General features: G+C 36.5%; 1 protein-coding gene across 5 annotated transcripts in view; it reads left to right on the top strand.

Moving 5' to 3' along the window:
• CCDC85A (coiled-coil domain containing 85A) overlaps positions 1-22143 on the top strand; it is a 268156-nt gene that overhangs the window by 206162 nt on the left and 39851 nt on the right. For 3 of the 5 annotated variants that reach the window (XM_043985829.1, XM_043985825.1, XM_043985826.1), the window contains exon 3: positions 6022-6098. The exons of the other annotated variants lie outside the window; for them this stretch is intronic. In XM_043985829.1, the coding sequence (XP_043841764.1) occupies positions 6022-6098 (77 nt within the window). The remainder of the gene's footprint in view (positions 1-6021; positions 6099-22143) is intronic. 5 annotated transcript variants of the gene reach the window in all.

Raw genomic sequence — 22143 nt, 5'->3', positions numbered from 1 at the left:
AAAAGAGCTGTTAGGGAATAAGGTTAATTGCTACATCCTTGGCTAAAAATGGTTTGATTTCTGGTTGTTGGGTTGTTTGTTTGTTTCTTTTGAGACAATAGGTTTAAGTGACTTCACAGGGTTACATAGCTAGTAAAAATTTGAGGCCAGATTTGAATTCAGATTTTCCTAATTTCAGGGCCATCTACTGTACCACCTAACTGCTCCAGTGATATGATTTCTTTTTTCTTTCTTTTTTTTTTTTTTGGTGAGGCAATTGGGGTTAAGTGACTTGCCTAGGGTCACACAGCTAGTAAGTGTTAAGTGTCTGAGGTCGGATTTGAACTCAGGTCCTCCTGACTCCAGGGCTGGTGCTCTATCCACTGAGCCACCTAGCTGCCCCTAGTGATATGATTTCAAAAGAGATATTTGGGGTTGTGTTCACCGAATCACAGAATTTTACCGTTTGAAGGGATATTGACCATAGTTTTAGTTTAACTGCTACCAGAATGAAATCCTTACTAAACCATACATGACCAGTGGGCCTTTAGGCTCTACTTGAAGATTTTGGATGAAAAGGGAACTATAGCATCCTGAGGCAGCTCATCCAGCTTTTGGATTAACCAAGAAGACTTGGTATAGGAAGAAATACAGTCTAGGCCTTGGAGAATAAATTTGAGTATGTTCCTTAGGGTGGTGGGAACCCAGAAGAAAATAGTGAGATCTCACAAAGGCAAGAAGTTTGGAAAATGCAAGGCATATTTAGGGACTGTGAGAGCACTTTGACTAGAGCAAATACTCCAGATAATGGGAACTAATGGGCAATAAGATAAACATATCAATTCACTTTTTTGTGGGTACAGAAAGAAAGGTGTGGGGGGAAACACTTGATTAATGAGCATCTATCTATCTATCTATCTATCTATCTATCTATCTATCTATCTATCTATCTATCTATCTATCTATCTATCTATCTATCTATCTATTATGTCATTAATGCCCAGGTAAGAGAAACATAAGGTATAGTAGACAGACAGTTGATCTTAGAATCAGGAAAATTTGAGTTCATGTTTGTAACACCACTGTGTTAAGAAGGGTAAGTTATTAATCCTCTGTGGCCTAGTTCATTCTCTGATTATGTTACAGATTGTTTGCCAGTTAGTATAGGTGAACTGGAAAATTTCCCTACCCTGATGAGGTCATTGGACTAGGAATCTACCCTTTTCTTAAAAAAGAAAACAACCAAAAAACAAAACAAAAACCCAACAACAAAAACCTGGTTAAAAATTCAATCTCTACTAATGTATCTGCTTGTAATTAAGGGCTGAAACAACTAAGAAAATTCTGATTCCAAAGGGATATTTTCATAAGAAAAATGTCAAATTATATTGAGAGGTATAATCACAAATGTGTCCAGAATGTGTTCTGAGTGGGAGGCTGACCTCTGCTTGACTGAGGAAGGAAAAAAACACTTTTGGTCCAAAGAGAAATAATCTTAGTAATACTTTTCTGAAGTAATTTCCTCTGGAATGTATAAAAGCTTGTGCATGGTAGGATCTAATTTTGAAATAATCAGAGCTTTGCCTTGGAGGCTGAGTTTATGGGGAGAATTATTGGAAATTGAGAATTCCCTGACTATGGGATGGCTCCTAGTAGACGCAGGTATTGTGGTGTCTATATTGAAAACATTCCTATAGAGCTTCAGAAAAGGAAATGTTTGAACACACAAGTTGTTTATTGTTTCTAACTAATGGTTTCCCTCCACCTCCCAACTCTATCCCCAACTTACCTGAATGTTCTGGTGGTGAGGGCATATTACATGCAGCTTTTACCTTTTGCCAAGGTTTTTCACTGACCAGACTAAACTATCCTTAAGTATTGCTACTTATAAATTTGACAGAGATCAGACAGCTTCAATTGTCCCTGGTGAAAGAGCTATTGCATAGCACTAATCAAAGTAATGTGTAGCCAATTTCAGGGATGAGGGCCAAGCAAAGGAAAATAGCACATTGCCTTAGAAAGCCACAGGAAAAGGGCTAAAATGTAATGTGATGCCTGGGCTTTTCAAAATGGTAGTGGAGACAGCAGAAATTAGCCTACCTGATGGCATAAGAAACAATTAGAGGTAAATCGACATAAAGACAAACCAAGGACAGTCTCTTAGGAAGGCGCCAGTCTCTGATACAATTTAAAATCCATCAAGAATTTCTGCTGACATTTTGAAGGAAGTATAACATCATTGGAAACTACTCAAAATTATGTTGATGCTAAGACCAATATTCCATATTTGGTAATAGCTCACATCCATGTAACATTTTCCCCATAACACCCCAGAGATGTAGCTAGATAGGTATTATTAGGCTTATTTTACAGATGGTCAATAAGCTGAGAGGATAATAGGGAATTAAAAATGAAGACTACAAGAATGTCAATACTAGAGAATCTAATGAACCTCAGTGAATTTGAATAAATGCAAAATAGTTTCATAGGGGAGGGGTACTATATACTGAGGGGGCCAGGTAACACTTCAGTAAGAACTTTGAAGAAAGCTAGGGATTCTTATAAGAGGCAGAGTTGAGGAGCAAGTGAATTCCAGACATGGGGGAAAACCTGTGGAAGGGCACAAAGATGGGAGATGGATTGCCACATGTGGAGAATGGCACATAAGCCAGTTTGGTTGGAATACTTGAACAAGAGTAACAAATGCCTGGAATGGTAGGCTGGCTCTAGGTTATAAAGGGTATTAAACGAGGAATTGAGGAGTTTATGCTTTATCCTAGTGGCAAGAATGAGCAACTGCAGCTTTTTTGGAAGATGGAGTAGAGTGGGCTAATTAGACGGCTCTTGTAATAATAATGAGTATTTTGTTCCTGTGCTAGAGTGGCTGCTGTATAAATAGAGAGAAGAGCATTGATGCAAAAAAAATTTGTGGAGGTAGCATTGCTAAGGCTTATAAATTGATTAGATGTGGAGGAATAGTGGTAAAGGGGAATGAAGAGTTGAAGATGATTACAAAGTTGTTAACCTGGGTAACTGGAAGGATGATGGAGCCTAGAAAAGAGAGAGATGTTTAGGAAGAGGGGTGGATATGGTGGCAAAGATGATGAGTTCCATTTTGGATATAGTGAATTTCAAATAATTTATGGTACATCCAGTTGGAAATGACCAATAAACTATTGGTGATGTGAAAATGGAGCTCAAGAGAGCAACTGAGGCTAGTATCTTATGTATAGAGATGACAACAAAACCCAAGGAAACTGATGAAATCACTGAGAGTGTTCAAGACAAATACCCACAACAGTTAAGGCATCCAAAAAAAGGAGCCTGGAAAGAAAAATCAGAGAGGTAGTTGGAAAAAACATGGTTAGTGTCGTGGAAATCTTACAGAATAGTCAAAAGGGATGAAGAATGAGAAAAGACTATTAGATTGGTTATTGAAAAATGATTGGTTCCTTCGAAGATTACAGTTAAATATTGGATCATATCTCAAGATTTCAGCATGACTCACTTTGTTGTACCTCCAGTGTTCTTGTCTATTTTAAATTATGGAATTGTCAAGGTTAACCATTTTGTCCTACTCGGACTTGAGTTGCTTGGCAGGGCAAGAAGTGAAGCGTTATACTCTAATTAGTGAGAAAGAACATCCTCAGTCTGTAGAAGCCAGAAAGAACTGCTGGGTGCTGGTGAGGGCAGTTCCTTCCATTATTATTCTTGACCATTGAAGATTGGTTCTTTCTATGTGACATCATATTAAATTACAAATAGTTTGCTCTTTTATTCTTTAAAGAGAATAATGGTATACTAAAATCTTTGTTCATTTGTCTCTGTGGTTGTGGTGGAAAGGCATTTAAGCTTCTGCCTACACAAGCAATTTATAGATTAAAGTGATAATGTTATTTACATAGTATATTTTAGATCTGGATATTAAATCATTTTAATAGTCCACCTTTACATAACTTAAGGGCTACCAGCATATGCCTCCCAAATATCCTGGCGTCTTTCAATTATTTTTTCTTTTTCTCCTCCTGAAGTTGAAGAACAAAGTAATGAATCAGCCTCTTCAACTTTTCTCTTATCTAAAAAATGGTCACATGAGAAACATGAAAATCGGTTCATGAGGAATTCTGTCATCCTTGACTTTCATCATATTTTAGATGCATGTTTTCTTAGATGGCACTCTGCCATGATAGATCATATTCTGCCTACGTTGGACCCTGAAGTTGGTTTCAACATAGTTTATGATGGCTATAATTTGGTCTTCTTTGTGATAGAAGCTAGGGCAGCTAGGTGGTGCAATGGATAGAATATCCAGCCTGGAGAAGGGAAGGCTCATCTTCCTGAATTCAAATCTGTCCTCAGATATTGACTAGCTCGATGACTCTGGGCAAGTCACTTGACCTTGTTTACCTCAGGGCATATGAACTGGAGAAGGAAATGGCAAACCACTCAAGTATCTTTGTCAAGAAAATCTGAAATGGGGTCACAAATTGTCAAATGTGACTGAACAACAACAGAATGAACAAAATCGACATTTTGAAATGATTGGTACTCTCCTCTTCCTAAATTTATGCCCTTTTAAGAGAGTAGGGTTTGACTTCTTTTTAAAAAAAGTATTGGGGAAAATATTAAACATCAGATTAAATAATATACTAGCTTAATATAATTTACATGTAATTCGTTTCAACACATAAAGTTTGATCTTAGTGCTTTTTAAAAGTTTTTTTTCTTTTACAATTCCCATCAGGATTTCACTCATTCTCATGGTGCTTTTCTTCTTATATGGTCTTATATGATACATACTCCAATCTTCTTAGTCTGTATTTTTGGTTTCATTTTGTATGGTTTCATAATAGTCTTTCCAAACGTTTTTTGTATTTCTGACAACTGTCAATCTTAATTGCTTTATAAAGCAATTCCATTCTATTATTGCATCATTTTCAAATTTAACCATTCCCCTATTTTGGGATATTTAGGTAGGGTCTGATGAATTTATGGGTGCCTTTATGATCCAGAAACAGAGTTCTATCTATCTTCTGGACCTTTGACAAAATACCTTGAACTCAACTTGAAATTTGGGTCAGGGTAAACCAAGTATCACTAAGTGAGGTTCACCTTTAGAGTAGGCTATGGTTAATTCGTGGATTCACTGGTTAAATTGTATCATGCCCTGCAAAGATGAAAAAAAATGTGCTGAACCATAATGGTTCTTTTGATTTTTTAGTCCTGGGATTACATACTTTTGTAAATATATTTTTCTGCTGTTTTTCTATCTGTGATTCCCTCCCTGTTTCTCTCCCTCTCTGTCTTTTTATCCCTCTCTGTTTATTTGTCTCTGTAAGTCTGTCTTTCTCTTTCTCTCCCTCTTTCCTTTCTTGCCTCCCCTATTGGAATATAAGTTCCTTGTGAGTAAGGATTGTGTCATTTATCATACTTCTATCTACAGCACCTCTCCCAGTGCCTGCCTCTGCATAAGGGCTTAATAGGTGCTTTCTGATTGATCGATCTGTGGACTGTGGGCAAGACGAGAGCTAGTGGGTGATGGTGATAGGAGATTTTAATATTTCTTTCACAATTGGTATAGAAATGTATGATACTATAAGGCTGTCCCTCTTTCCTTTAGCCATTTTGTACGTGGTCATGCAGCTTGTGTTTTCAGAGACTGTTTTAAAATATGTCTGCTACAATTTATTGCCAACTCAGAAAGCACAGGGTTAGGGGATGAGTAGGAGCTAATAAGCACTGTCTGTCTACAAGATGTTTACATGTGAAAAGGCTGGCTGGAGTCCAGGAATCTGGAATCCAACCACCTCCAAATTGGACTCATTCTTCAAAACATTATACAATGGTCTAAGTTCATTTGTACTATCAGCAGTTTCTGTTATTTTCCTAGGGAGAAAAAGACCCTTTGGGAGATTTGTTTATTTGTTTTTAGGCAGACTGAGTAGTCACTACCTCTTCTGAATAAATCAAGTCAAAAATATCCTGACAGTGCACAAAATCAGACCTGTATGTATAATGTGAGTTCTTTCTTTTTAATTTTAGAATCAACCTTGTCCTATGTTAGGCAGCTGGAGGCAAGAGTAAGACAGCTGGAGGAGGAGAATCGCATGCTGCCCCAGGTGGGTGACTTACAGAAGCTCATAGTTAGACAGTATCATTTGAGTTATAGAATTTTATTTTGAATTTAAAACCTCAACTATATGTCCTCCTTTTAAAAGCTAGAAGTCATTTCACAGATTGTTTCTCAATTCAGAATATATTAGATTGTGGCTATTACCATTCATGGTGGTCATCCTATTTTTATCCAACCTCTTATGTGTCTTATGGGACCCATGAGAGGAATTGAGTTTTCTTAAATTAGGAGAGTAAAAGAATTTGAAAAGAACGAAAAGAAGAGAAATTGAAAATGAATAGGAAATATGGAAGTTGTAACATTATTTCACTTATGTCCATATATAATAAGCCAACAGTATTCACTGTAGATAGGGGAGTGAGTAACAATACTGCTGATTTGTATTGTAAGCTAGACAGAACTGCAGGTAGTTCAGAAGTTTAGTGGTGAATTATATTAATTTTACTGAAATGTGTTAGTGATATTATTGAACCTTTATTGAAGTGGAATAGGTACAATCACTTTGGGGCTTCAAATTTCATCCCAAGGAAAGTAAAGCAGTGTTTTTTTGTTTTGTTTTGTTTTTTGTTGGTTTGTTTTCTGCTTTTTGTTCTTTTAGTATATTCGAGTTCATGCTGAATTTCCATCAATTCTAACTTTTAAGAGTTAGTGATTCCATGGGAATATTTTTGGTTTCTGTTAGGTGGTGGTGTGTGAAAATGTTGGATTGGCATTTGATTGAAGATCAAAAGTAGGCAAAATCTTTTGCTTTAGGTGGGCTCATCATTGCATTCCTGCAGCAAGAAATACATACCAATTTAAAAAAGAAAAAGTTTTCCTAGGCAAGTAGCAACTAAATGTTCTTTACTTTATGGTGATAAATAATAGTCCAAATAATGATTGTTTATATCATAATTGCTATAATAAAAAGGAGATTTTACTATTGATGCGAAAGCTTTTTTGAAAAACCCATTTTTAGATCTTTTTATGCTAATCAATTTTTAACTATTTTTGTTCCCTTCTCATCATGTATTTAAGATTATTTCCCCTTCTTTTCTGCTGGTCAGCCATCTGGATGCTGATAATGAAACAAAATGAGATGCTTCTTTACTTTCCTCCACTTTTATGTCAAAACTCATTTGTGCTAAGAATTTTTTAAAATGTATTTTTCTTTGCTTTCTACTACCCCTTTTTGTGCTCATCCCCCCTTGCATTTCTCTTTTCATCCAGACTTCACCATGAGACAATGTTATGACCATCCACAGAATGAAATATATGTGTATATATACATATATATGTATACATATTTTTCCCTTGTGTAAAAGGAGTCTCAACTATATTTTAGTGTATGTGTTCATGGTCCTATTTTCATACCATTTTTGGGAAAATTGAGAAGCAAAGAGAGGGAAATCCAAATTTTTATAATATGAAATGGAGCTAACATTAACAATTAAAACATATCTCTCTTCATTCAGGAATAGTGGAGAAAAGCTTTAAAACAGAGTTACCATATTCATTCTAAGAAATAGTCAAATGAAAGTGAGCGAAATGTATGTTAAATGTCCTAAAAATCAGTTGACTTCATCTGTACTCAAAGTGTTCATGAGGGTGGAGTGTTTTGTGTGTGTTTGTGTATGTGTGTGTGTGTATCAGTCCTTCATTTTTTCAGAGTATTGTTCACTTCAGGAAAGAAACTATAATAGGATTTCCTCAGATAGTTAAATGGCTTCAAATCACTTGCTTTTGAAATGCATTTCCATCTTATGAGAGAAGGGTAGAAAGGACTAATTTTTTTTCTCAAAATATTATGACAGAGGATCTGCTCTTAACAGATGTCACTGTAAAGGAAACTCCAAAAGTTTGAACATATGGTGACAGATGTGTGTTCTATTCAGGAAATCTGTAGATATATAGGACAATCCAAAATTTGTAGAGCTCAGTTGAGTCATTCTTAATTGAGGATACCATATTTATTTATAGTTAGATCAGATTAGATGAAACATTTATTAAGTTCTTACTCTGTTTCAGTATGTCTGCAAAACTCTGGGTATATAAATAAAGCAAAAGATGTCCCTGTGCTTGAGAAGTTTACATTCTAATGTGGGAAGACAACACATAAAGGGGAGCTTAAAAAGAAGGGCGTGGAGAGAAAATAAGGTGCCATTTGAGGGGCACTTGGGAAAAATCAGTTACAGCCAATGCTTCTCATAGTACAGATCTATTTATTTCTATCAGACTGGGTGAGAATCATCTAAGTTTGGTAATACAAGAAGGCTAAAGCTCTTACCTTATACATTTCAAGAACTCTCAAATAAATATCTACCCATTGATGTATGTTCATAATGCTTTTTCTTTTCTTTTCTTTCTCCCTCCCTCCTTCCTTCCTTCCTTTCTTTTCTCTTTCCTTCTTTCCTTCTTTCCTTCTTTCCTTCTTTCCTTCTTTCCTTCTTTCCTTCTTTCTTTCTTTCCTTCTTTCCTTCTTTCTTTCTTTCCTTCTTTCCTTCTTTCTTTCCTTCTTTCCTTCTTTCCTTCTTTCTTTCTTTCTTTCTTTCCTTCTTTCCTTCTTTCTTTCCTTCTTTCCTTCTTTCCTTCTTTCTTTCTTTCTTTCTTTCTTTCTTTCTTTCTTTCTTTCTTTCTTTCTTTCTTTCTTTCTTTCTTTCTTCTTTCTTTCTTTCTTTCTTTCTTTCTTTCTTCTTTCTTTCTTCCTTCCTTCCTTCCTTCCTTCCTTCCTTCCTTCCTTCCTTCCTTCCTTCCTTCCTTCCTTCCTTCCTTCCTTCCCAGGGCAATGAGGGTCAATTGACTTGCCTAGGGTCACACAGATGTAAGTGTCAAATGTCTGAGGCTAGATTTGAACTCAGGTCCTCCTGAACCAAGGGTCAGTACTTTATCCACTGTGCCATCTAGCTGCCCCCCTATAATGCTTTTTCAACCTAAGTCTATTTAGCCTTTGGGGTAGAGGAGTCTGAAAGAAAGGGAGATGAAAAGACAAATATCCTAGATCATAATGCATTATTTTAGGGTGGGTATTGTATAAAGGGAATCTTATGTACTAGGAAAATAAAACTTGGATTGTGATTACACAAAGGTCTATGTCATTTTGTTTTGTTTTGTTTTCCAAGAAGAAATGAAAAACAACAACGCCTTGTTTGGAATACACATTAAATCAGGCACTAGAGCAATGGTTGTAAATAACAGTGAATGCAATAGTGTCCTGAATTTTCCCCAGGAAGACATTCTTTCCTTCAATATTAGCCTATTTGCAAGGTCAATTTCATGTGTTAAGCTAGCATTTTTGCATATTTCAGTCTCAACATGATTTTTCAAGTATAAAAACTTACAAGTTTTTCATTGAGTTCTTCTTTCCCTCCATCCCCAAGTTCATAGGTTTTCATTTATCTTTGAAATAAAAATAAAAAGCATGAGAATATAATTGAAAATGGGAACCTGGACAAATTTCTTGATTGTGTTCTGATTCTTTGTTAGTTTTTCAGCCCAATTAAGAAAGACAGGTTCCTAGAAGAGCAAAAATGATCACTGGAGTTCTTAATAGTTCATTATATTAATAGTTCATTATTTTCCATGATGCATAGCTATGAGATAAAAAGTATTATAGTATAGTAAAGCAGTACCCCCCCCAATAAGTTTACATTGCTAAATAGGCATTAGGAGAAGAATAGATATATTTATATATTACACTAACTAAATGTTAGGTGATATTAAGGCCTGCCTTTTATTTTCCTGTCAACTCTTCCATTTTCCAGAATGAGGGGAATCTTTCATAGTGGCTTTAGTAAGACACTGGGAAAAGGTATTTGAACAGTGAGTTGGTTGTACCTGTTAGTGATGATAAGGGCCTAAAGGACAGTTGAAATGTCAGTCAATAAGCATTTATGAAGTGCCTACTATGTGCCAGGCACTGTGCTAAGTGATGAAGATACAAGAAAGGTAAAGGAGAGCCCCTGTCCTTGAGTAGCCAACAATCCAATGGGGCAAACAACATGCAAATAACTATGTACAAACAAGCATATACTGGATAAATGGAAATGATCAACTGAGGGAAGGAAGTTGAATTAAGAGAGATTAAGAAAGGCTTTCTGAAGAAGTTGGGATTTTAGCTGGAACTTGAAGGAAACCAGGAAACCCAGGAAGTGGAGATGAGGAGAGAGAACATTTCAGGCCTAGGGGACAGCAAGTGAAACTACCAGGAGTTGGAAGTTTCTTTTTTTCTTTTTTCTTTTTTTTTGGTGGGGCAATAAGGGTTAAGTGACTTGCCCAAGGTCACACAGCTAGTAAATGTCAAGTGTCTGAGGTCAGATTTGAACTCAGGTTCTCCTGACTCCAGCAGCAGTGCTCTATCCACTGTGCCACCTAGCCGCCCCTAGTTGGAAGTTTTTGTCTGAAGAACAGCAAAGAGATCAGTGTTACTAGACAATAGAGTACAGCTAATGTGCAGTATAAGAAGACTGGGAAGAATGTGTGTGGGGTGTGTGTGTGTGTGTGTGTATGTGTGTTTATAATGGAGTATGGGACAATTTATGAAGGGTTTTGAAACTGCCAACAGAGGATTTTATATTTGATTCTAAAGGTGAGAAGGGGCCACTAGAATGTATTGAGTAGGGACAGACCTTCACTTTAGGCGGATTACTTTGAGAGCTGAATAGAGGATAGACTGGAATGTGGCAGGCATACCAAGCAACAGGCTATTGCTGTAATCCAGGCATGAAGTAGTATTTGGAGTATTTGTCTGGTTGGTGGTCAAGCACTGGCTAACCCTTGGTTGCTCACTTCCAAAACTTAAACTTTGACCCTAGAACATAATTACATTGACTATTGTTACACTTTAAACCTGGGTTATGGGATGTAACATTATAAGTACACTCTATTTGGGGGGATAGCAAAAAGTTTACCTGTTTAAGCTTTAAGAAGCTTCAACTCTGTGCCTGTTTCAACATCTAACTAGCTATGGCACCTTGGGAAAGTTCTTTGTTTCCCTAGGCCTCCATTTCTTCATCAATAGCATAAGAGGATTTGAATAGATGATTACTAAGACCCCTTTCAATTTTGAATTTCTATAATTATGCAAGCTTTATTATTCTAGAAGGATAAATGGAGTTCTAGGTGCATATGCAACCTTATATGAGGAACATTTATTTTATAGAGTCCATTGTTAAAGATGCTTTCTGGGGCAGCTAGGTGTCGCAGTGGATAGAGCACCAGGCCTGCATTCAGGAGGACCTGAGTTCAAAATCCGAGCTCAGACACTTGATAGTAGCTGTGTGACCCTGGGCAAGTCACTTAACCCCAATTGCCTCACCAAAAAAAAAAAAAAAAGCTTTCTAAGGACCAGCCCAAAGACATGAATCCTTTAAAAAAATTAATAAACATTTTTATTTAAAGTTTTGTGTTCCAAATTCTATCCCTCCTTCCCGCTCCCTGAGGTGGCAAGTATTCATATATAGGTTATACAGGTGCAATTATGTAAAACATTAACATATTAGGACATGAATACTCTTAAAGCATCTGAAGTTAACAGAATGATCAAGCTTACCCTGTTTTTTTTTGTTTTATTTATTTTTTTTGGTGAGGCAATTGGGGTTAAGTGACTTGCCCAAGGTCACACAGCTAGTAAGTATTAAGTGTCTGAGGCCGGATTTGAACTCAGGTACTCCTGAATCCAGGGTTAGTGCTCTATCCACTGTGCCACCTAGCTGTCCAGCCCTGTTTTTAAAATATTCTGTTATGTTTAACTCTATAGTATTCATGGAATATACACTCATTGCATATCTGACTTATGGATCCCCTGAAAGACGATTTCCCCTCAACGTAAGCCTGACCCAGAAGTCATATCTTCCAAATTAATTTTCAAATCCACTGAAACATAATATCTTCTTGTTAGTTAAGGGAAAGGGGCAGGTATAGCTGTAAAGAGAATAATATAGCACCCACCTACAATTGTTAGGAAATCTCTTTCCTATTGTCTTGATTGTGTTTATACACCCTGTTGCTCTGTGATGACAGATTTATGTCCACAGTTAACCTTAACAATACTGAAGAATAAGAGAAATATTGAAGGAGGATACTGTAAGCTGGGCTGGAACTAAGGATAGTCAAGGCAGATAGCTGTCTAAGAAATAATGAATAAGGGATAACATGAAGAGAAACTTTTTCTGTAAGGGAATAATACATTTTTGATCATAGAAAACTGTTCTGTCCATGGCTTGTAGGCCTTTTTGTGGTAAGTCAAATCAGTATTGTATAGTGAAAAAGAGCACAGGATTTATGATTTATCTTCAGAAGACTTGGTTTTGAATGCCGGTTCTGCAGCTTACTATCAGTGCAATCTTGAGGAAGATTCTCTTAACCTCTGTACACCTCAGTTTCCTTCTCTGTAAAACAGGATTGGGGGTGGGGGAGGGATGGGTGTAGACTAGATGGGGGCCCTTCCAAATCTATGATCATGTGTTCTAGGTTACCTAACCTCTTTAGGTCTCCATTTCCTCATTTCCAACCACCTTTCCAGCTCTAAATTTGTACTCTGATCTTCTGACCCCTAATTTGCATGCAGTCCACTGATATCTCAAAGCCACTGGCAGATAACACACAGCAGGCATAGTTTTCGAACATTGAAAAGCACCGCTTTAAACTCTGCCAAATACTAACAAATGGCTTGGCTCAATCCCAGTTGTATTTATGTGATCAATACTGAAAATTTGTTTTAAGCAGGATTATGTGGTCTGTTTAACACTAATTTTGTTCACGAGTGAATGAAAAAGTGTTTGATCCTATACACATATGTTTGAATTTTCACTGGGATCCAGGCTTCATCAACACTTTTCATCTGTAATCATATTGTTTAAAATAATAAATCAGTATCCTTGCGGTATAGTTATAATGGGAACTTTTATTCATGTTTTTTTCATAGTTATCTCTTGCTCGCAGATTGAGATTCACTCTTTATGTTAAAAAGAAACAACTCCCTTCTATTCTCATTTCCACTTCTGGTGGATATTGAAGTTAGTAGCACCCCAAAGGCATTCTGGCTAGAGACATGAAGTATACAATTGTCTGCAGTTCCAAAGTCAATTAAACACACTTGTTAAAATTTTATTGGGAAATATGTTCTTTTTCATCAAATGTTCTGCTTTTCCAGTGACCTTGACATCTGCATGGGTAGCATAATCAGGGGGCATTCTCTCACTGGGGCCCTCCCCATAAACAAATTGTCCTCCGCTAGAGACCCTTCTCAAGAATAAACATTCTGAAATCAGCTTCCAGGACTAAGGATATCCTGAATTTTTTCCCATCATGCATACATACATGTGCTGTAAATTCAATTACTATATATAAAAGGTTTAGCCTTCAGAACACGACTGGGTGCCCTCTTTCAGAAAGTGGTTCTATTTTTATAATGCTTTTGCATATAACATATAAAGTCTAATTTTAGGCCTGGAAATGAAATGTCTCCCTCTCATATAATTTGATTACAATGGAGCTTTAGATTGCTGTCTTTCAGTGCAATTGGAAAGTGACAGGAACTGCTACCAGAACAGTTTCTAAACAAAGGGAAAGGACCTGTCACTGTTGCCAGAAGTATAGAAGAGAGCACACGAGCTAAGGGAATTGCGCTTTCTACTTCCATGGCAACGCAGCAGAAGTCCAGCATCACAGTTCTGATATGTCTAATGTACTTAGGCAGAGGTTATCTAATGTGCTGCCCAGAGACATAGGAGAGGGTGTAACCTGGCATTGAGTTGTTACCCGTGCCCTTCTAATCCATTTCTTTGAATCGACCAAGGTTTTGCATATATTTCTATAAGCACCATTGTGCCTTTAATTTTTTCTCCCTTTCTGTTTAGAAAATATTTTCATCTCCTAGAAGAACATATTTAGCTGTTTTCTTGAGGTTGATGTTACTCAGAAAAATTAGTAACTTGTGCCCAGATAACAATCACAAAATGGCTTTTGTGGAAGCTAATAACAAAATGGTGTTGTTCTGATACCATTTGCATGGAAATCACTATTCATCTACTTCTTTGCAAAATTAGTTTTCCATGAATAGGAACCCTCATTATGTTGAAGAAACTGGAACTGATATGGAGGCTTTCAATGGGCAAAAAATACTCTTAATTTATTAGTCCATAGCTATTGCAGTAATGATCTCATCCAGTTTAATGTTGCTTGTTGACTTCCATTTTCTCTTAATTCATCTGCTTGAGGACTGCTTGAAATAACTTAGAATCATATATTTAGATCTGAAAGGTGATGCAGTGGATAGAGCACTGACCCTGGAGTCAGGAGGACTTAAGTTCAAATCCAGCCTCAGACATTTGACATTTTCTAGCTGTATGACCCTGGGTAAGTCACTTAACCCCAATTGCCTCAAACATCCAGCTCCATCTCCAGTTGTCCTGATGTATAATATCTTACCACTGGACCCAGATGGCTTTGGAGGAGAGAGTGAGGCTGGTGACTTTACATAGCCCTCCATCACCTAAATCCAGTTCACTGAAAGTGATGACATCACCTCCCATGTCATGGTCCTTTTTGAGAAGGACAAAACAAAAACAAACAAACCTCATTTTATAAATAATGAAGCTAAAGCCCAGAGAGGTTGTCTTGCCCCAGGTCACACAGAACACTCTTTTAATTGATATCGAATGTGAACTACACGAGTGATATAAACTATAGAAGTATGATTTGACTTCAGTAGAAGTATAATTTCATCCATTTGAATATTTTCCTTCACCAATGAAGATTGAAAATCCTCTATACTTTAGCAGATGCTTTCAAGGGATGTTGTGGCCCAAAATAATTCATCATCTGTTCAACCATTTTTGGTAGACGAATGTCTCTGGGCTTAGGGAGCTTGGTCCTTATTTGAAAGATCTATGATTATGTTGAGACTTTTGGGATTTCCCAGCCTGGTAGGAATTTGGGAGATTGTACTCTGTTGGTAGAGCTTAGTGCTTACCACCGTGCTGGGCACACACTATATGAATGGAATAGCCTATGATGAGGAGGTGGTGTATTCTTCTGTGGCATATTGGTTTTGCTGCTTTGCTGGGGATGTAGCTTCTACCAATGGAGAGAGAATTCATACCAATCAAATCACAACTCAACAAAGTGCCACAATAATCCTTCACCAAAGTATACTCCAGTGCTTACATAAGGCACTAAGTGACCCTGGATTCTTGGTTATGGCAGGAAAATGCAGTCTCTAGAAATTCCTTTGAAGCTGGAAGTTCTTAAAATCTTAAGGTCTTAAGGATACTTTATAGAGGATCAATCTAACTTATTGAAGACTTCTGATGTACCAAAAATCTTAGCAGTTTGAAGCTCTTAAAGCTTCAAACTGTGCTAAGATTTTTAGGATACCCTGTATATCAAGGCAACATGTGGGCTATCCATTTCTTTTTTTTTTTTTTCTGATTCTTGTCATGTAGTCTGTTCACTTCTTTAGCTAGTCAAACATATTCTGGGTGATAATTACACCACTTCCTGCATTCAACATAGGTTAGAGAATAGAGCATGACTTTGGAGACGGGAAAACCTGGGTTTAAGTCCCTCCTCTGAAATGTACTGACCGTGGCCAAAACACTTGACTTCTCAGTACTGTATGCAGCTCAGTAAGATTATAAGTTGCAGAAAAGGTGCTGATCTGCACTGGAAGGATAGGTCCCTTACTGGGAACTCTTCCCATCCCAATGATATCATAAGTCGAGTTTTTATCCTATTCCTTCTTCCATGCAAGTTATCCTTGGTAATATTCCATTGTTTACTCATTCATATATTCATTGTAAATTCTATTACTTATAATTTTGTTTCTTCTGAGGTTTCCCATTCCATGATACATAGTAATAAAACATTTCCATGATTATATTGGTATTTATGAAATGGGCTTTAATGACAGTAAATTGGGATTATTGAAATTACTATGTAATTTTCCAAATACATTCTGTCCCAATGCTTTTCTCTTGTTTAATTCAGATTAATTTCTTCATTGTCTATGTGTATTGCCTGAACTAACTCAGGGGCTACTCATCCAGTTGCATGCCATATTCTGGGTAATATACTTTTTTTTTTTTTTAGTGTGGCAGTTGGGGTTAAGTGACTTGCCCAGGGTCACACCGCTAGTAAGTGTTAAGTGTCTGAGGCCAGATTTGAACTCAGGTACTCCTGAATCCAGGGCCGGTGCTCTATCCACTGCGCCACCTAGCTGCCCCCGGTAATATACTTTTAATGCACCTTAATTTTGCATTGTAAATATTTAGGCCAATCTCTTTGACACTGTAATAGATTTCAGTGGGGAAGGGGGCAGTACAATTAATGCAATGCTATCTAGAAATATACCACTACTATTACTACTATGACTACCTAGTACATTATATATGTTTATATACATATATGGGCACATTAATAATAGTAATACTATTATCTATCATTTATATGGTACATTAAGTTTTTTAAAGCTCTTTATAAATATTATCTCATTTTATCTTCATAACAACCTTTGGAGGTAGGTGCTATTATTATATCCATTTTAAAGATGAGACTGAGGCAGACAGAAGTTAAATGACTTGCCTAGGGGCCATACATTTAGTTAGTTCCTGAGGTAGCATTTGAACTCAGATTTTTTTACCTCTTGATCCAGCACTCTATATCACCAGCCAGTTTCTTAGCTTAGCAAGTGAAGAAAGAGATAATATAATAGTTTGAGGGGATGACAGGGTCTAATAGAGTTTTTTCCACCTTTGGAGGAGGAGATTGGCTGTGTTTGAAGGCAATAGAGATGAAACTCATAGATTGGGAGAAATTGAAATTTAGAAAGAGAAGGATGGCAATTGAGGGAGTGATGGGAGGGAATGGAATCAGAGGAGTTTGGTTTGGCAAGGAGAAGGAATATTTCATTATTAGCGACTGAAGGAAAGAAGAAGAGTAGAGGATGAGATTAAGGGGTTGTGAGATGGAGAGACAGGGAGAAGAGGTAGTTGATAGCAGATGGCCTTAATTTTCTCAGGAAAGAAATGGTTATCAATGAAACATAAAGGGAGAAATAATTAAAGAAGGGTATGGACTAAGAATCCTGGAATAATGAAAGAAAAAAAACACACCTAAGTCTGCCAAGAAGACATTTTGAGAAGTAAATATTGATCTAGTGTTATTTGTAGACCAAAGGAAACAACTTCAGAGATGCCCGGAAATATCCTTTGTATCCCTTTGAGATTGAACAAATTTGATACTTTTGTGGCTGGGGCAGCTAGGTGGCTCAGTGGATAGAGTGCCAGGCCTGTAGTCAGGATGACTCATCTTCCAGAGTTCAAATCCAGCCTTAGAAACCTACTATCTATGTGACCCTGGGCAAGTCACTTAACCCTGTTTGCTTCAGTTTCCTCATCTGTAAAATGAGATGTAAAAGGGAATGTCAAACCACTTTAGTATCTTTTCGAAGAAAACCCAAAATGGGATCGTGAAGAGTCAAACACGACTGAAACAACTGGAGTAGCAGATCGAGGCTAAAAATGTTTATAATACTAAGAATACTTCAGTATCATTAAGATATATAACTTTGTTGACTTGGTTAATCCCTCCCCCAACACAAATCCCAATCCCTTTCTTATTTAGCAAATGATCTTCAAGAATAGCGTGGGTAGAAAAATCCATCACCTTGTAGCCAATCTGGGAATGGGCTTCTCTAAGTTTAGGTGGGCTGTTCCTCAGTTAGCAGACATACAGTCTGTCACCAAGCTCATACTGAAAACTTTTCTAGCTTGGGAGAACCTTCCATAACTTGTATGTCATTGGCATACCCTTTGAGAACCTCTTCTCTGTAGTGAATTATCAAAGCAGAGGTAGGATTTTAGAGGAAAATTATGAGAATGAAGGAGAAAAAGAGAAACATGGGTAGGAAATATTTGATATTAATGTAGTCAGATAATGGAAATTACAAAGCGCTCAATGATTAGGCCTATTTGCTGATTAAGATGCACTCATCCTACATGTCCTTGTCCTCGCTGCTACATTAATATGATGAATAATTGAATTAAATGTCAAATCATATCATTAGGACATTTATGACTTGAGGTGGCCAGAAAAATAATAGAATCATAGTGGTCCAACATAACTGCCTTCCTTCTCCTGCCTCTTTCTTTAGCAGAATTTGCACAATGAAAACTGAGAGCCTCATTGGCAGTAATTCATACTGACAGCAATGCCAGGTAGAATCAAGAGATGTAAGTGAAACTTGGGAATATCTAAAGAATTTAATGTTGAGTCTTAGAAAGTAGTAAATATTTAAGACTTAAGAATACAATGCCATTATCAACTATGATTTCCAAGGACCACTAATGAGGAATGCTGTCTACCTCACAACAGAAAGGTAATGGGTTAATGACTAGATGCACATCTTTTTTTGCCTGATCCTGGTTATTAGTTGTAAGGGTTATACATATATGTGTATTGTACACACATGCAAATACATATATACATATATATTATATTATGATTATGCATATATATCCATTTGGGGAGATAGGAGGGGAAAATATTTGGTAACTGAATATATCTCTATATCTCTCTCTCTATACACATATATATGTTTTTACATATATGTATATATATATAAAAGGTTTCTGTTATTTTTTTAGAAACATAGCAACTGTTTTAGAGCATCAAACTAAACTCTATAGAAGCAAATTGTTGAGGATTAGAGTTTAGAAAGAAATAGCAAGAACAATGTGGTATAGTTAAAAGACCACTGAATATGAAGATATATGACTTGAGTTGGAATTTCAGCTCTGCTTTGTAGTATTATTTGTGTGATCTTATGCAAGGCATGTACATCTCTCTAAGCCTTGACTTCCTCATTGATAAACATCAAAGAGTTGGTCTAAGCAATCTCTAAGGATCTTTTCATGAGTCAGCTAGGTGGTGCAGTGGATAGAGTACTGGCCTGAAGTTGGGAGGACCTGAGTTCAAATCTGCTTCAGACACTTACTAGCTGTATAACCCTGGGCAAGTTATTTAACCCTAATTGCCCTAAAAAAATATAAGAAAGAAAATAAACATCCAGGGCCATCTCCAGTTATCCTGATAATACATCTTGCTACTGGGCCCAGCTGGCTCTGGAGGAGAAAGTGAGGTTGGTGATCTTGCACTTTACTTCCTTACTTAAATCCAATTAATTGTAAGTCATGACATCTGTCATGGTCCTCTTTGAGAGTGAAGGACAAACAACAACAATAAGGATCTTTTAAGCTTTAAATGAGAGAAAGAGAGAGACAGACAGACATACAGAAATCAGATTTGATGGGGTATATTTTCTTCCCAAATAAAGCCACACAGTTGCATTGATAAAATATATCCTTCCCTTTGTTTTCAGGGTAATGGGAGCATGGTTAAACTAAAATGGTCATGAAAATTATGCAGTATTTAACTTTGGAATGTGTTTTTGTGCCTGCTTCCTTCAACTTAATCTCACCCTGATTATCATGCTACGAAGGAACGGATTTCATCACCTCCCCGATGTATACCAAGTACCAGAAAGAGCAACCTTTCTTTCTCTCTAGAAAGATGATTACCATCTTTGTGCCTCAGACTTTTCTTGGAATTAGGATGTTTGGTTTATTTTAGGTTTGAAGTTTTTTTTTTTAATTAAGAGGGCATTTAGTTTAGTATTTCCTATACTACAATTTGTGAATATTCCAATGGATTTGTGATTTCATTGGCGTGGGTATTTTTCTACTTGTGAAGCTCACAGCTCATCCATGCCCACTGATCCCATGTAGTTCTTTTTTATGGACTCCCAGAAATTGACCACAGATGGTCCACTCACCCTACATAATGTCAGAATAATCATTAACAATGATGGTTTCAAAGAAATAACTTTGAGAACTATACAATGACCTCTAAATGTGAGTTATTATTAATAAGTACACATAATAAGCAGAGTCTGAATCCTATTTCTGCCACATTAAAATCTGTGTAAAACTGGGTAAATCACTTAACTTCTTGAGGCCTCTGTTTCCATAGCTGTAAGAGGAGGTGGCTGAATTCGGTGATTTCTGAGGTCCCTTACACCTCAAAGTCTATGATTTTATCAGTCTAGGTGTAAATGTTAATGAATTGTTGAAACGATAAATTGCTACCATGCCTCTGAATAATTGAAAATTGACTCAATCCACCAAATGTAAAGTGGGAAAAAAATCACTACCTAGTGGCAATGGCATTTATAATCTACATCTTCTCATGAATTAACATGGACTAAATACAAGGGGCAATTTAAGCCAATATATGTATGCATATGTGATTTGAAACCTTCTCATATGTAAAAGGAAAGAGCTAAAATTGTTAACTGAATCATACAATAGAGTTGATTAAAAATCTGAAGCAATACCAACAGTGACCTTTGGGCTTGAATGATTTTGGCTGTATTAATAATCAAGTGATCAAGTGAGGCAGAAATGAAGCCTAATGAAGATGTCGAATTTCCATAAAGGAACTTTTTTGAAGACCCTGTGAAATGTAAAATAGGAGTGAGATGAGACAATGTAGAGAAAATACAGATATGGAAATGTTAGTTAATTAACCTTTAATACTTCTGACTTATATTCAAAGGTCATGATTTTTTCTTGCAATAAATATGTGCACTTTTCTGAGTTTCATTCCTAAGATCATAGGTTCATAAAATCACAGATTGAGAATTAGATACTTCTCCCTTCACCTCTCCCCCATCCCCCCCCAAAAGAAATTAACACTTTAAAAAAGAAGGGCATAAAGCAGATCAGATATCATTTATTTGAGAAGGTATTATGGGACACAGGAGGACAACAAATATATGTATACATTGATATATATATATATATGTATACATACATATATGTATATATGTGTAAATATTATAGTCAAATATATTTGTGAGACATAAAAACAATGTTCAAGGGAGAAAAACAATCCATTTCTAAAACAAAGCTGATTCAGTCAATTCACTGCAAATGTTTTCTTCTGTGTGTGTATATGTGTTATAGGGTTATTTAAGTATTCTATTTCCTCTTCTATTAATCTAGGAAGTTTATATTTTTATAAATATTCATCCATTTTACTTGGATTGTCAGTTATATTGACACGCAATTTGGCCAAATAACTCCTAATAATTGCTTCAATTTCATCTTCATTGGTGGTGCATTCACCCCTTTCATTTTTTGATACTAGTAATTTGTTTTTCCTCTTTCAAATTAACCAGTGGTTTATCTATTTATTGATTTGTAACAGCTTTTTAATTTGACTTTTTGCTCCAAGTCTATTCCTACTCCACTCCATTCTATTCTCTAAATAACAGCCAAAGTGATTTTCTGAAAGTGTAGGCCTGACCATTCTATGCTATTGCCTCCAGAATTTTAAACTTTTAATAACTTACAACTACATTGTGTCTTTTGGGATACTTAAAACTCTCCAATACCTGCCCCATTCCTATCTTCCCTATCACGCTATTCTCCTGCATACATTTTGGCCTACTTTCTGTTCCTCAAACACCAAGCACTTACTTGCTTCATTAAGAATGGTGTGCTAGACATCTCTAACCAGCTAAATAATTATTAAGTTTTTGTGCATTTACACCTCAGAAATTGGCAAACCACACAAAACAGGGCTTGATTTAATGTTTTGTTGATTGTTTAGACTTAAGAAAGTGTTATTAAAACAAATTAAACTTAAAAGTGTACGTTCATACATTTTTAATTTTCTTGGAGTGCCAAGTTGTTAGTCATTTACCAGCATGTTCCTGTATCACTCTATAAACATTACTTGACCTCAGGGAAAGAAGTCATCACCAGACTGTGAGTCTGATGATTATAGACCAATAATAACAACAACTGGCACATTTATAGCACTTTAAGACTTGCAAAGTGCTTTACATCCATTGAGCCTCAGAATACCAAGGATATTCTCCCTCCTCACCTCTGTCTCTTAGAATCCCTGGCTTCCTTCAAGATTTAGCACAAGCCCCACCTTCTGAAGATGAGCCTTTCCTAAGTACCTTAGCAACTAATACCTTTCCC

This window comes from Dromiciops gliroides, chromosome 2, assembly GCF_019393635.1.
Source record: "Dromiciops gliroides isolate mDroGli1 chromosome 2, mDroGli1.pri, whole genome shotgun sequence".
Lineage (NCBI taxonomy): Eukaryota > Metazoa > Chordata > Mammalia > Microbiotheria > Microbiotheriidae > Dromiciops > Dromiciops gliroides.
Note: the sequence above shows the minus strand (reverse complement) of the source record. Positions and strands in the feature narration are given on the sequence as shown.